General features: G+C 35.3%; 1 protein-coding gene across 2 annotated transcripts in view; it reads right to left on the bottom strand.

Annotated features, from left to right (window-relative positions):
* The window catches only part of LOC100931191 (two pore calcium channel protein 1A-like), a 49,616-nt gene extending 33,240 nt beyond the window's left edge, over nt 1–16,376 (bottom strand). The window contains exons 1-3 of one of the 2 annotated variants that reach the window (XM_031950984.1): nt 15,819–16,376; nt 10,152–10,234; nt 4,316–4,430 (exon numbers count right to left, since the gene is read on the bottom strand). In XM_031950984.1, coding sequence (XP_031806844.1) covers nt 4,316–4,430; nt 10,152–10,234; nt 15,819–15,923 — 303 coding nt within the window. In that variant the 5' untranslated portion in view covers nt 15,924–16,376. The remainder of the gene's footprint in view (nt 1–4,315; nt 4,431–10,151; nt 10,235–15,818) is intronic. The other variant, XM_023494820.2, reaches the window with a different exon arrangement.
* Nucleotides 16,377–17,023: the final 647 nt, after the last annotated feature.

Genomic DNA, 17,023 nt, shown 5'->3' with positions numbered 1-17,023 from the left:
TTTTTACAAATGAGGGTTTACAAATCCCTCATTTTACAAATAAGGAAAAAAAGATTGAAGGGCAAATGACTTGCCCAGGCTAGTTAAATGCCCTTTCCTTTGCAGCCAGGTGACATAGTGGATGAAGAACTAGACTTGAAGTCATGAAGAAGTGAGTTCAAATCGGGCTTCACACACTTACTGTGTGACTTTGGAGAAATCATTTTATCTTTCTCGAATTTGGTTTTCTCATCTTTAAAATAGGGCTAGCATCTAACTCACAGGGTTGTTGTAAGGATCAAATGAGATAGACAACACATATAAAGCTCTATGAAAACTTTAAAACACTATAAAAATGCAAGCTATTATTATCTGCTATATAACTGCTGGATACAGCTCATCAGCAGAATTAGAGTATTATAAAAAGTCTGATTCTTTGCCACAAATTGTTATATAGACAATATAGAAAAGCTATTTTGTCTATATAGGGGAAACTATCACATGACAATATTTCATTAATTTCCTTGATATTCTTGATCTTTTATTCTTGCTGATAAATTTTGTTGTTATTTCTTCTAGTTCTATAAAAATGTTTTTAATAGTTTAATTAGCATAGTACTTAAGTTAATTAATTTGGACAGAATTGTCATTTTATTATATTGGTTTGTCCTACTCATAAGCAATTGATATTTTTTCAACTGTTTAGATCAGGCTTTGTTTGCATGAAAAATGCTTTTTAATTGTGTTCATAGTAGCTCCTGTGTTTGTCTTTACAGTTGGAGTATCAAATGACAATGTTGAGATATCAAAAACTATGATTTAGCCATGCTTGACTGGCCAAGTATGAGAATGAAGCCCTCCCAGGCACTAGAATAATATCAGGGTTGTCTCCTGGATCTGCTTTTGCACACAAGAGTGACAATTGCCCTACAATCAATTGCATCACTGAGCATGGATCCCCTATAGTTGGGAAAGGGGAACTGCTAGTGACAGTCAAGCCCTGCTCATATGAAGTTAATCCAAGTGGCCAATTAATAAAAAACATGTATTTTGGTAGCCTATTTCTTTATCAGAATCTTTCCTACTAGGATAGAAAGTACAACCAAACATTCCTGAAAGTCAGGATGAGGGGCTTAAAATGGGTTACACATTATACCTAACTCAATATCAAAATATCACAAAAAACAAAATAAATAGCAAACATTCTTGGGGAAGGGAAAGGAGGAAGTAAAGAGTTTGAAAAAGGTTAGAAAAGGTGGGAAGATGAGAGGAACACAATTTGTTCTCAGTTAATAAATATTTATTTAAAAATAAATTTATTTAAAAAATAAATATTTATTAAGCTTACTATGTGCCAGGCACTGTGGTAAATGCTAGAGATACCAAAAAAAAAAAAAAAAAAAAAAAAAAAAAAAGAAAGAAAAGGCAAAACATAATTCCTATCCTTGAGGAGCACCCTTAAGAGAGACAAAATGCAAACAACTATATAGAAACAAAATATGTATAATACAAATGGGAAATAATTCAAGGATGTTCTCAGGCAAAGAAAGAGTTAAAAGGTGAAATTCTGGAGGGAGAATACTTGTCATTTGGCCTCCAGGGCAGGCTGTAGGTCTTAGCAGAAATCAATGATGCAGCTCCAAGAAATAGGTAACTGTCATCCTCCCTACAACTCTTTTCTCCTAATCTTTCCTCCCTTCTAACCCTAACAAAATCTAATTCATATTTCTCTTTAAAGCCACAAATAGGAGGCCCAATCTGATTTCAGGGGCCTCCTACTCACTAATTACAGAAATTCTTTTATCAGGGCCAGAATCATCATTAATTAATTATATTATGTTGGTGATTTTTATAAGATAAATAATCAATGATTTTTGTATGTTATACACTCAGGTTCATTCTGAATTAAACAAAATTTTGCATGTTGAAAAAAAGTTTGAGGATTATTAATACATGACAAACTCATTCATGCCAAAAAAAGTTTATTCAGCTATTTTTCCAGGATGCTGACATTCTGAAGTAGCTCTTTCTGCCCATTTTTCCTCCTCAAAACAGGAAAAGGTTTGATAAGTCCTCTTGGAAACCAAACAAAGAAGAGATATGTCAGGCTATCAGAGCCCTAGAAAGGCAGCTGAATGACTAAATGATCACATCCCTTCCTGCTGTTTTGATAGGCAAGTGGGACTTAAAAGAATAGGACGTCATTGGAACGTGAAGGGGGTACAGAGGTGGGGGATATAAACAGGGGAATAGTTATTGGTAAAAGGTAGGAGGAAAATAAAAGAACCAGGAGGGAAACTTAAGAAATCGTATATATATATTTGCTGTCCTTTCCCTGTTTACTTTTAAATAAGTAAGGACAAAGAAGCCAGGCTGAGAGATATCTATTATATGTGAAACTATGAAAACATACTACTCTACCTTCTATAAGTTAGATAATAATATTATCAATTTTTTTCCTTTTAAAGCATAAAGTAGTGGTCTTCAAACTATAGTCTTCAGAGCACTTTCAGAGTATTGCAAGGTCAGAATTATTTTCATAATAATATCAACTCTATTTGCCTTTTAAATAGTCCTTTTTATAACTACTTATTTGCATGAAGCCAGATTTTCTTCATATTTTTCAAACAAAAAAACACATCACAACAGGTTGAATGTAGGAGGCAGATATGAGAATTTAACTATGCTTTTAAGCAATACATGAAAGAGATTTGCAAAAATATGTAAAACAATGTCACTCTTTTCATCATTTTTTTTGGAAACTATAGTGATTTTTCATTAAAATGAGGCAAGAGGACCTGAGTTCAAATTCAGAATCAAACATCTGACATTTATTATCTATGTGCCTCTGGGCAAGGCATTTAATCCTGACTACTTCGCCTCACCCCTCCAAAAAAAAAAAAAAAAAAAAAAAAAGAATTACATATATGTACTAAGTTTATTATTTTATCCTTAAATTAATATGTAAATGTTTTTAATTAAGCTATTTAATTTAGTAAACTTGCAATAGAATTTAATAAATATCAATAGATATAATTCACATAGAAAAGAAGATCTTTGGGATCCTCAATAAGTTTTAAGAGTGTAAAGAAGTTTAAAACCAAAGGCAGTTGGTGAGTCAAGACTGGAGGTCAGCAGAGGAGTTGGGAGGAGATAGATAAAATTAAAGATCCTCAGCTTAGAGATGGTAATTAAATCCATGGAACCTGGATGATGAAATCACCAACTAAAATATATAGGTGAAGAAGAGGATGATGTAGGAAATCTCTGATTAGAACAAAGCTTCCTAAATTTGCTTGTGACCCCATGTCATATAACTGAATGTGGGGGTTGCAAAATTATGATTATCAGTAAATGTTTGATCTGTATAGCTATTTTATATAGCTTATCTGGGGTAACAAATATTTCTTGAGTAAAAGGGGGTTGTAAATGGAAAAAGTTCAAGAAATCCTGGGTGAGAAGACATGATCTGGAGGAGGAACCAGCACAAGAAACTGAGAAAGAGCTATCAGAAGAGTAGAAGGAGAACCGAGAGAGTAGTATTCTAAAAACCTAGAAAGAAGAGAGGACCAACCAGGAAAGAGGGCTCAACATTGCCAAAACCACAGAGAGGTTGAAGACTGAAGAATTATGCCTGAAAAGTCATATCTACCATTTACTAGGTAGTGGCAAGGCAGAGAGAAATGCTGACTGCATTCCTTATTCCGATTTTTCAGAATCTCTTTTTACCATGTTTTATGCAGAGCTAAACACAGCACAACACACTAGTAGATGACATTTGTATATTATAAAATGAATCTGGTGTTTAGGATAGAGGATCTAGACATCCATTATTATAACATATCATAACATGCTTGATGACATCAAGTGAAATATTCTTTAGAACATCATTTCTCTTCTAAATTCCAAGAGTTCCAAAGGAATTTCAATACTTATAAGAGTGCTAAAGGAATTTCAATACCTGATACATCTGATCTCATTTATTTGGATAATATCACTTATGATTCATTTTAGTAAACCATTTCTTCCACTTGTTCTCATCCAGTTGTCCACGTCCTCCTAGAAATCTGTTGAAGGGATTTCTGCCTAATGTACTGGTAGCATTACAATAGATCTTAAGATTTCTTTTCAAAAGGAAGAGCAAGAAAACTATGTATATGTATAAAGGAATGGAATTTATTCTTGAAGAACTTGGTTTCATAATACAAGATTTATTTCTCACAAAGACAAAAAAATAAAATCATGTTCAAATTTGAGAAAAAATAGACATTTTACTGTTCTGTCAACAACTTATATAAACCAAAGAGTTACTTGGTTTTTCACCTCTGGGACTTACCAGAAAAGGGAGTGGATATACAGCAGGCTCCTCAAACAGGGCAAGAGAAAGATCTAGAAAAATAAAGAAGTAGGTGGCAATTTGCATAGACCAGTGGTTGTAAAGATAGTAAAATCTGGAAGAAAAAAAAGATTATTATAAATAAATAGCAAATCAAATGGTTACCAAAAAATTCACTTCTTTCCTTAATGTAAGGTTTGAATTTTTGGTAAAATATATCACTTAAACTATGATCCTCTTCCCCTTTCTTTCCTGCAGAATTGGAGGGACAAAAAGCCACCAGAAGACAAGTTTGCACAAGAGTTTAAAAGTAAAATTGTCTTTTTATAGATAAAATTAATCAATGTTGTCCTTTAATGAACCAAATTACCCCAAATCTGTTCAGAATTAAACTTTTAAAAATTTATCACATGATTGTGTACAAAGTTATAGCAATGTTGCAAGATGATCAGCTATGAATGACTTTGTTATTCTGAGCAATACAATGATCCAAGACTCCTCGGAAGGGCATGATGAAAACTGCTTCCCATACCTAGATGGAACTGATGGTGTCTGAATACAGATTGAAGCATACTTTTTTTAAACTTAGGGTTTTTTTGAGAATTTTTTTTGAAGGGTAGAAGGAGATTTATGTTTTCTGAATGAGTTTTATGAAATGTTTTACTTATTGTGCTTTCTCATTGGGGAGTGGGAAATAAGGGAGAAAATATAGAACTCAAAGTTTTAAAAACAGATGTAAAAAATCATTTTACATGTAATTAGGGGGGAAAAGAAAATAAATAAATAAATAATATATTACATGGTATTTTTCTTATTCTATGATTAGTTTCCTTTTCACTTAAAAATACTTTATTAGTATTAACAATTAAATTATAGTATGTAATAATTAAGGATTGTCCATCATGATCTCATTTGGTAATCACAAGAATCATTTTACTAATAAAGAAATTGAAATTGAGAAATGTTAAGTAAGACCGAGGACTTTCAGACTCAAAGTCCAAGACTGTTTTCATTATGTTATCTAAGGTAGTTTTGCTTGTAGTCATCAAAACCTGATGTGCCCACTTGTATTCAAAAGCCAAATTGTTAATAGCTATCCATAAAAACTGAGCAAAGAGAAGATAAATGAGGTTATTTTTCATTATAAAGTATTGTTGAATTAGAACATGAATTCCTGGAGGGAACTGCTAGACTGTTATTTTTCATCTTTGTACGAAAAAAAATATCTTTCTTTGTCATTATTTTCCCCAGTGACTTACATACACACAGTAATAAAGATTTGTTGGATATGTTTAATAAAGATCTGTTGGATTTTACCCTATTAATAAATATTAACCAGAGGGTTCTGTGGATGTCAATGAACTTAAAAAAAAAAAAACACTCTAGTTAAGTTTTCATCTTTTGACTTCCTATTCATCTTTTAAAGCTCAACTCCAACACTAATTTCTCTATAAGGGAAGACCTGAACTCTCTAAGTCTTCCCTTTCAGAATTCACCTAACACTTTATTCTGCACCTCCCTAATGCTTTTATATTTCAGTGTTGCATCTTACAAGTATCTCTATTTAAGTCTCCTTAAGTCTTAGTCTTATCTAAACTTTCTGTTTCCCTCTTTCTGATACAATGCCCTCACCATAATGCTTAATTCAATTTTTGTTAAAACTGAAAAGAATATAGTGATAAGTAATCATCAGAGACAAAAGTTAAATTTTTAATATCTACAATTAATCAAACCAGAAGCATTTATTAACTACTTATCATATTCCAAAGCCTGGGCTAAGGTGTTGGGAATACAAGAATAAAACAGTCTCTGCCCTTCACAAGTTAACATTTTATTAGAGGGATGTGATATGTCTACAGTTATGTAAACATAGGATATATGCTCTCTTTAAAAGTCATAGTGGTTATAGATAGATAAGGGTAATATAGACTAACAACTACAGGAATTGGGAGGGGTCTACTGAAAGAAATGGTTCTTGAACTAAGCTAAAGGTTCTAAGAGGCATAGGATACAAAAAAGGGCATTCCATGTTTGGAGGCAGGAATTACAATGTAGTATTCTGGGAATAACAAACATAAAATATATAAGGGGGAATAATGTGTAATCAGACAGAAAAAAAGTCTGGAAAATAAACTAGAAGCTAAGGAGGTAACCATCCATTAAGAAATAACTGAATAAATTATGATTTATAAATTGAATGAAATATTGTTGCACTATAAGCAATGGTAAAATGGATAGTTTCAAAGAAACCATAGAAAGACCTATGTAAAATGATCAGAACTAGGAGAACAATGACAACATTACAAAGAAAAGCAACATTGAAAGACTTGAGAACTCTGATCAATACAATGACAGATCACGATTCCCTGACCAAGAAGTGATGGATTCAAGGTACAGAACGATACATACATTTTTGAATATGGCCAATGCTATGACTTAGCTTAACTATACATATCTGTTACAAGGATTTTCTACATATTTCTTTTTTGTTGTTGTTGCTCAATATGGGAGGAGGAAAGGTAGAGGGAAAGAAAAGAAATGCTTGTTTCTTGAAAAAACATTTTTCAAAGATAAGTTGGAACCAAATTACAATAGACTTTTAATACCAAACTAAGTTGTTTATATTTTAATTTAATTAGGGAGCCACCGAAGCTTCTTGAGCAGAATTGCATTGTCAGTATAATTTAAGTATATCATATTTAAGTTTGGCAGCTCTGTGTAGAATAGAATAGAGAGGGGGAAAGCCTGTTTGTTGGGAGACCAATTAAGAAGATTATTGAAAAAGTCTAGACAAGATGTGCCAAGGGCCTGATTATATTATGATGTGAGTAGAGAAAAGGGGACTGAAGTGAGATCTATTGAGGAGGTAGGATCAACAAAACTCAGCAAAAATGTCTACTGAGTAGCTAAATGAAAATGAAGAGTCAAAGATGATTCCTGGATTGTGATGACTGAGAGTATGGTACTGCTCTGAGCTGAAACAGGGAAATTAGGAGGAAGGGAAAGGTTTTAAGGGGAAAGAATGAGTTCTCTTTTAAACATGCTAAATTGAGGTACCTATGAAACATAGCAGTGGAGATGTCAAGGAGGCTATTGATGCAGAATTAGAACTCATAGAATATATATAGTTAGAAGTCAGTTATCGAGAGATGACAATTGAATCCAAGTAAACTATAGAGATCATTAAGAGAGAAGAATAGCGGGAAAGAGAAGGAGACCTATGGAAGAGATCTGGGATATCCCTATAGTTGAGGGCTTTGATGACTGAGGAGAGGTCAAACAGGTAGAAGAACTAAAAGACAGCAAGGTCACAAAAATCTACTGAGGAGAGAGTATCTAAGAGAGGGTGATCAACAAGATCAAATGCTGTAGAGAGCTCAAGAAGGATAAGGACTAAGAAAATACCATCAGATTTAGCAATTAAGAGACTATCCCTAACTTTAGCAAGAACAATGTGGTACAGGACTCAGTGACTTGTAGTCAGGAAGATTTAAGTTCAAGTAAGTCAGGCTATAAACTGTATTAAACATCTATTATCCAAATTCTCTTATTTGCTGCCCTCTGGACTTTATCATCTCTTTACCCACCTCCACTTCATTCCTTCACAAACTCCTTTTCAGCTTTCTTTTATGTGTTATCTTTCTTTTTTTAGAATGTAGTCTCTTAAAGGGCATGGGGTTGTCTCTCTTCTTTTATTCCAGCATTTAACATATGGCCTGGCACATGGTAAACATTTAATAAATGCTTACTGACTGACTGACTAGAAATAATGAAACAAATGGGTAGGAAGGTGGTCTAGTAGAACATGATTTTAAACTATATTACAAAATAGTAATTATCAAAATAATTTGGTACTAGTTTTAAAAATAGATATATGCCTTCAGTAGAACAGTGAAACAGATTAAGCAAATAAACAAGCAAACAAAAGTAGGAGTCCAATGTTTGACAAACAAGAAGACTCTGATTATTATTTAACAAAAAGTCCAGCAGAAGTCAATTTAGACTAGTACCTCACACAATATAATAAGAAAAACTGCAAATGAGTTTATGACCTAAACATAAAAGGTTATGTCATAAGCAAATTTGATGAATAAATCTGTGACTGGGGGAAGAGTTCATGGTTCAATAGGGGATAAAGAGGATCATTTGATTACATAATATCAAAAAAGTTTTGTAAAAATAAATCCAAATGCAGCCAAGATTAGAAGGGAAACATTTAACTTTGGAAAAAAAATATTTTGCAGAAAGTTTCTCTAATAAAGATCTCACAAGATAGATATAGATATAGATATCTGAATATCTATATATACATATATAGATAAATATAGAATTGATATAAAAATTAGTGTCATTCCCTAATTGAAAAGGGGTCAAAGGATATGAAGAGGAAATTAACCAAAAAAGAAATTAAAACTATAGCATATAAAATGCTTCAGATTACTAATAATTAGGGAAATGCAAATTAAAGCAAATCTGAGGTTTTACCTCACATCCATCAGGTTGGCAAAGTTGACCAATAAAAGGAAAATTGAAATACTGAATGGGGCTATGGAAAAACAGGGCATATTAATGTATTGTTGATAGAACTGTGAATTGGATCCAACTATTTTGGAAAGGAATTTGGAACTATTCCCCAAAAATTACTAACTATGCACAGGCTTTTATCAGAAATACAATTACTAGGCTTATAACCTAAAAAAGATCAAAGAAAGCGAGAGAAGTCCTATAAATACAAAAACATTTATAGCAACTCTTTCATGGTGACAAAGATTTAGAAACTAAGAGTATGCCCATAATTTGAGGAATGACTGAACAAATTACGGTTTATAATTATGATAAATATGATTGTGTTATAAAAGAAAGTTTCAGAGAAACTTGAAAAAACTTGAATGAAGAAGCACTGGAATTAAGAAGAGTTGGAGAAGGTTTTCTATAGAAGGAAAGATTTTAATTGGGACTTACAGGAAGTCAGGGAGGTCAACAGTTGGAGTAGAAGGAAAAAAAACATTCCAAGCATGGGAGAGAGCCAGAGAAAACACATGAAATTGAGAGATGGAGTGTCCTGTTCAAGGAACAGCTGTGAGACTAGTGTCACTATCAAAGAGTAGGTGGTGGAGAATACAGTATAAAAAGACATATACAGTCTCTTCTGAAAATATTTTTAAACCACATTCCAAGTGATGACTAAATTAGTATGTGAAGATCTTTTTTTTTAATTTTTGGTTTTGTTTTTAGATTGTCCTTTCTGTGATTTAATAAACATCATTCTGTGCTATTAAAGTTCCGGTACATTACAGTAAAACTGGAAAAGGAAGATAAAGTCCTTTATAAGTTGACTCCTATCTACTTGTCCAGATTTATGTCATTTACTCTTCATTCCTGTCAAACAGAAATTATTCCCTATGATCAATATTCCATCTTTTATTTTCATGTCTTTGCACAGGCTATCCCCCCCAGGCTGAATGTTCATCTCCACTTCTTAGAATCCATAGTTTCCTTCAAGAGTGGGTCTAGCCCCACTTCTCATGGGAGATCATTTCTGATCCTCTCCGTTAAAAATTGGCATCTCTCTCTCTCCCTCTTCAAATTACCTTGTATTTACTTATCTGTACAAATCTATTTCTTGAATAGACTGTAAGTACCTTCAGAACAGGAAATGCTTGATTTTTGTTTTTATATCCTCAAATGCCATATTTGGTATTTAATAATACAATAAATATTTGTTGAAATGAAATAAATGAAAATTCATGAAAACTATGAAAGAAAAAGGTTTTGGATACAATATAGAAATATATACAGGTATATACATTAAAATATATAGGTAAAAACACATTACCTGATAGCTTGAGGTGAGGTTTCAAATGGAATGTTTCTATTATATTGGGCATCATACACGTAGGCAGCAGCCAGCAAGAGGTCCTAAAGATTTCAAAACAACATAAATGAAATTGTCTTAACACTGAAAATAGAGAATGTATTCCATAGTGACTTCTTCCAGTACTTGTTACACTTTCAGTCATACCCTGACTCAGTAGTGGAATACTTTTTGTTCCTCATTGCCATTTCTGGGCTCTCCCTCTACCATCATCCCTCAGTAACTCCTCCTTCTTTAAAGTTCATTTGATCCACACTTTATTACCCAAACAAGATTCTGGTAGCTATTGTCTCCAGGATATTCTTCTTCCTTTCTCAATGAGTTCAGTGCCTGGCTCAGTCTTTCTCTCTTTAACTCCTGCTTTGATACTAAAGGACTTCAACACTCATATTGACACTCCCTCAAACACTCTAAATTCCCAGTTTCTTAAGATACTCATTTCTCATAACCACAGCTACACGTAGAAATTGTAATATTCTTGATCATCATCATTTGCTTCTTCCATTTATTGCTTCCCCATTCATCTTCAGGAACTTTGAAATTCCTTTATCTGATCATAAGCTGTTGTCATTACATCTCTTCCTCTGCTTTGCAAGTCCAAACCCTGTCCTTTGTCCTCATCACAACTTCTAATCCTCAACCCCTCAATTCTTTTGAAAACTATCACTATCTATACTTTCTTCCCTTCCCCATCTTGCCCTCTTGGTAAACCAGTTCAATTCTCTATGATTCTCTTCTCTCCTTTTATCCTATTAAAGATGTTTTCCTGTCAAACTCCACTCTTCACTTATTTCCTACCATCCACTACCTTTGCTCCTGCTTATATGCTGCTGAATGAAGCTAAAGCATGAAAGAATGCTGGATGGATTTACTAATTTATGTTATATCTCAACTGGGCTTTCACAGTTTCACAGCAAGCAATCTTTTTATACTTCCCTGACTTTATACTTCTCATTAACAGGAGGGGATTGGTTGCTGGGGTAGAAATGATGAGAACCTTGGGAGGAAATGACCAACTTGTAATAGAGAAGAACAAGAAATCTGGTTATAAGTGCCTGGATAACAAGCAGTCTAGGATTGGGGAAAGTACATTCCATGTAAAAATAAGTTAGATTCCATGGAATAAAATCATAAAGGGTAAATAAACTCAGTAGAGAAGATAAACTATCAAGAATAAAATTTCAAATACATGAAGGGAAACAATTCTAATTAGGAAAAATGGGAGTTTCCTAAAAGACCAATGTGGATACACAAGGAATTCATGAACCAGCTTAGATTTTTTTTAAAGTAATATACAGATGTTAGCAAATTAAGGTAACAGAAAATGAACAGAAGGCCATGATGACGTAGCCCTGTTTAAAAATATATATAGTATCAAAAATAAATAAATAAATAGATAAATGAATAAATGAATGAAATAGTGTCAGAATGAGCTGAGACTGGCAAAGTTAAGAATAGCAATACAAAAGGATTCCTTAAACCCACAATAGGAGCCAAGAAAGGAACATTAAAGAGAGGTCTTCTGCTTTGGGTGAAAGAGAAGATGATAATAACAGAAAGAAATCTGAACAGTACCACTATTATTTTGCTTGTGTTCTCTTTGTCATGCAGAATGGCCTTAACACTGGAAATGACAGAACAAAAATGATTAACAGAGACTTGATGCAAGAACCTACAAAGAGCACCAAGCTTCCCCTGATGAATTCAGGTAATTCATGCCCAGATACTGAAAGGACTGCCAGAATGACTTCTGAATCAATGAAGAATGAAGTATGCAGTAGATGCAGAAGAATGGATGAAGAATGCAGTAGACAGGATTTATTTGAATTTTAGCAAAACACTTGATAAATTTTCTCAAGTTTCTCTTATTATTTCTTGAACAAGATACTATCTTTTGGCTCCATGTAGTTTCACTGGCTGTTGCCTATGTCTGGAATCCTCTCTTCATCTGTCACCTTCAAGTACCAGCTAAAATCCCATGTTTTACAAGAAACCTTGCTTGATCTTCCTTAATGCTAGTCCCTTCCTTCTGTTGATTTTCTCTAATTTATTCTGCACTTGTCATTTTTGTACATAGTTATTTGCATGTTTGGTCTCCCATTAGACTGAGCTTCTTGAGATCATCCCATTCACATTCATAATGAGGAATACTGTGTATTTCCTGCCATTCTATTTTTCCTCTCTTTAATGATCTCCTTGAAAGCAGAAATTGTATTTTATGTTTCTTGGTATTCCCAGCACTTAGCAAAATGTACCTACTAGGTTTTTAGTAAATGTTTATTGACTTGTGCAGAAAATTGGGATGGGAACTAAATGATAATATAATTAGATGGGTTCATAATGTATTTAATGTCTAGACTGAAGGGGTAGTAGTTAATCAAGTCCAATATCAATGTGACAAAATTCTACAGTAAAGTACACTGTGCTTTTGTTTTAATCAGGTACTCGAATAAAGGCACAAATGGCATACTCATATTTGCAGATGATACAAATTTAGGAGGAAAGGCTAACACAGTCAGGACAGCAGAGTAAGAATCCAAAAGGAACATGAAAGGCTAAAGCACCAGGCTGAATCTGCCAATATTCAATAAGGAAAATGAAAATTCTTATATTTCAGTTTTTTAAAAATTATATATATAAGGTAAAAAAGAAATGGTCAGATTTCTAGTTTAAGCAAGCTCTGGGAATTTCAATAGATTGCAAACTCAACATGATTTAGCAATACAATGTGATGACTTCGCAAAAACTTACATGATCATGAGCATAGCTTCCATAACATACCTGCATCTAACTTCACAGGGAGTATCATTTCTTTTTGAATACTATAATTTAAGGATGTTAACCAGCTGAAAAGTGTCCAGAGGAGAGAAACCATGTGGTGACTGGCCTTCTAAGTGCAAGTTGAACACTCTATATATCTTATACCACCTACCTGCTACAATAACTGGTTGTTGATTTGAATAAAAGATATTTTTTTCTCATTTCTTGTAAAATTATGCCAATATGAGGCTGAAGTGAACACATGATAGTTGTTGTATGTCAGAGTCTGCACAGGAGAAAGTACTTGACTACATACAACAGCATACCAGCTCCTTTAATGACTTAATTGGTAACCTTTCAGAGTCAAGTTCACTGTTATCTTGGTAAAAAAGGAACTTCCTTAAGAAAAAATCAGCTGATGTTTAAGGTGCAAATGCTTGTTTTCTCCCAATGCCAGTATAAAACACTGGAAGGCTGGGAAGAAAATGAAACAAAGGTCAGATTGGAGATGAAAGGTACTGATTTAATGGATTGTCTTCAACTTTCTCAGCATTTCTGACTGACAATTCTGAAACAATCCCCTTAATATGTTACAGAAACTAAACCTTGTGACTTTTAGTCACAGAATTCTTAAAACTCTTAGTTAAAAATTATAGTATTTTAGAGCCTTGAAGATTATTTAGTCTAACCCCTCTCATTTTACAGAGGAAAAAACTGAGATTCAAAAAGATAAAGTGCCTTACATAAAATTCAGGCAAGAAACCAGGTCTCCCCACCTCCTTTCAAGCATTCTTGCCACTAGATGACACTTCACTTCTTTACCAAATTTCCCCCTGGAAACAACTACATTCTTTCCCTTTCTCCCCCAATCCAAGAAGAACTTCAAGCTCACCAACAACCATAGCAGAAGAACATGGCACAGGTATGAACTGGCCAGATCACCTATTTAATTCACTTCAGAACTATATAGCAGTCAAATGTATTGGAGATGTCCTAGGAAGGGCACACAGATCTCATAGCAGTCAAGAGTTTGGAAGAATAAAAAGTAAGAAAGTAAAAGCAGTGTGGTATAATGGACAAACTAACAGCTTGGACATCAGGGACCCCCAAGTTCACATCCTCTTATTTACAGAATGACTTAATAATTAGTAAGCTAATTCATGCTTCTCTTCCATGTCTCCTCATCTGTAAAATGAAGGGGTTGGACTAGTTCTTAAGGTCTTTCAGTTCCAAATCTATAATTTTGTCTTAGTTCTCTCTAAGTGCTGAGACTGCAGTCAGGAAGACCTGAGTTCAAATCTAGTCTCAGGCACTTAATTAGCTATATGATCCTGGGTAAGTGACTTGACCTCTGTCTGCTTTAATCCATGGAAGAAGTAAATGGAAAACCACTCCAGAAAAAAAAAATGACAAGAAAATTTAATGTAAAACAAAGAAGTGAACATAACTAAACAACAACAGATAAATGAAATGGTTATGTAGAAGCTATGAATCTTGGGGGAAGGAAGGAACAACACAAAAACATCCAAAGAGAAGAGGAAAAGGCCCAAACTAGAGGCCACATTCTAGGAAGTTCCCTCTTCTTTTCTTTCGAATAGGAGAGGAAAAAATGGGAAGAATGTTTGCTTTGATTCCTAAGGGTCTATATAGGTCAATGTAAGGCTTGACATTTACAATGGAAGTATAAACTAAGATCCCTTCTCTAGATGGAGGGGATGAATAAACACACACACACACACACATACATACACACACAACACGCACAATGTTTTCTTTGAAATCATAATCTATAAACTACTCTTGGATTTAGCTGCAATCCTAACCATGTTGTCCTGTTATTTCTACTTCTGGTTTTGATAATCACAGGATAAAGAGTGCAGGAAGCAGAGATGTGGATTCATCTGCAGTGACATGGGCTAACAGAAAGTGAGCAGGAATAATATTTCAAAGCTGAGACAGGGCAAATATTCCCAGAATACTCCAAGAGTCGATTAAATTCTCATTTTATAGTATGGGCTTCCAAGTCACTCTCCCTCATTTCAAACAGCAGGGTTCCACTTGGAATTAATAGAAGCATGCTTAAAATACAGTGTGAGATGATGGGATGAAGAACGGAAATGGCATAGAGGCAGAGGAAGCATTTACCTTTGTCAAAGGAACTTGTCTCTAAATCCACAGGATTTAGAGCTGCATGGAACCTGCAAAGAACAATTTGTCTAATACCTAATGATTATACTTGTAGGGAAACTAAGTCCCATAAAGAAGCCACTTGTTTGAAGTCCTACAGATAGTAAGATGCTGAATATCTTGTGCCTTATTTTAGTGGTTGAACAATATGGACTTAGGTTTACAACCCTTAACTTGGAACTTGATCTCTCCCTCCTTTTAACGCCTCCGAAACAGTCCCAACTAACTCCAAGCCCTTAGAAGCATCTAATCACTCTTTTGAATTTATACTAAATCTTTTGAAGAGTAAAGGTGCAAAACAAAAGAGTCCGGCAGTCCTATATAAACCTTTGGAAACACGTTTTTTGAGAGCTGAATAGAAAATAAAAGAAATATATTCTCTCAGGAAATGATTAGGTAAAGGGGAAGATCAAGCTTGCGAACAAGTATTGGGGAGCATAGAGTGCTAAGCCCTTTGCTTCTTTCATTTTATCTTCCTAAAAAGAGCAGTGTAAGATGATTATTAGAATTGCAAGAGAACCCTTTAACAACCTCAGTTTCTCTACAGATAGAGGAGAAAGGGGAGGGGTACCGAGGAAACGTAAGCGTCCTCCAGTCCGTAGGTTGGTATACACAGGGGCGCCCGCCAGAGCCGAGATCCCTATCCCAACCCACCCCACCTATTTCCTGCGTCGTCTTTACCTCTTCTGTGGGCAGCTCTAGCTCCGGGCTAATCCTGACTGAGCTACCCTCCTCGGATAGGGGGGCCTCGTTACCCGCTTCCAATTCTTCCACGGTGCCAGACATCTTAAGAGATTCCGTGCTGCTGCAGCCAGACCGAAGTGGACACCTTCCGCCACTGAGGCAGGCTGTCTAGAATCTGGGGAAGTAAGGAAAGTGCAGGAAACTGGACAGTGGCCCAAGGTGCTTGCAGCTAACGGAGCCTGTGGAAAGGTGCTCCTGGGCTCATTGCCTTGATTTGGTTGCAAGGGCTAATCCCTCTCTGCAGCCCGGGAACACTGAATCCGGCTGAAAAACTGAAGGGTGGCTAGGGCATGCTGACAACAGGAGATTTAATCTTCGTTTCACGTGACTCGAGAGGCAGTGGGAACAATTCAGCTGCAATCCTTGGAAGGGAGTGGAAATTCCAGCAGCTCCAGATGCGTGTGGACAGACCTACAGACCGACTCTTCCCCAAAACGGGCCTCTCGCTTGGCTCCCCCCAGCTCTGGCCCCTTTCCTTCTCTTGTCCTGACCTAGGCTGGACTGGAGTCTGTCTGCTTGGAAAGAGAGAGGTCGCATGCAGCCTGAGCAGAGAGGGAGCCCACCCAAATTGGGTGCTGGGAGTGGCTGAAGGCTGACCTACCCGACCTATCCTGGGAGCCACTACGGCAGCGATCCTTCGGAAAGGTCTTTCAAACAGCAGCTTGCTTTGGCTTTATCCGAAACAGGCCAGAGAAGGGCCCAAGACACTCCAGAAGGACTGGAGCTCCGGAGGCGGTAGTTGCCGCTTTCTATTCCCAGCAAAATTCGTCTCTTTGGGGCTGGGGAATGGACAATGAAAAGGAGTTTACAAAGAGCAAGGAAAACTGGGGAACTTTCTATATGGTTATATATGGTGAAATAGTAGTGCTTGGTTCACTGGTGTGCTTTGCCTGTTTGTTACTGGCATTATGGACACCTCTTCTGTGCCCTTTAGACAAAAAACAAAGGAACAACAACAAAATCATATATCTCAGCTTTATGATCAATGATCCACATTGATTAATAAGACTCTGAAAAAACAACAATTATTCCTTCCCCAAAGATGTCCCAGGTCAAGAGTTGCAGACCACATCAGCTGTCAAGTGATGGACTGCTTGGCCTTCATCAAGTCCTGAGATGCTCAGCCAAGGATTAGATTGGCT

This window comes from Sarcophilus harrisii, chromosome 2 (genome assembly GCF_902635505.1).
Source record: "Sarcophilus harrisii chromosome 2, mSarHar1.11, whole genome shotgun sequence".
NCBI classification, from domain to species: Eukaryota; Metazoa; Chordata; class Mammalia; order Dasyuromorphia; family Dasyuridae; genus Sarcophilus; species Sarcophilus harrisii.
Note: the sequence above shows the minus strand (reverse complement) of the source record. Positions and strands in the feature narration are given on the sequence as shown.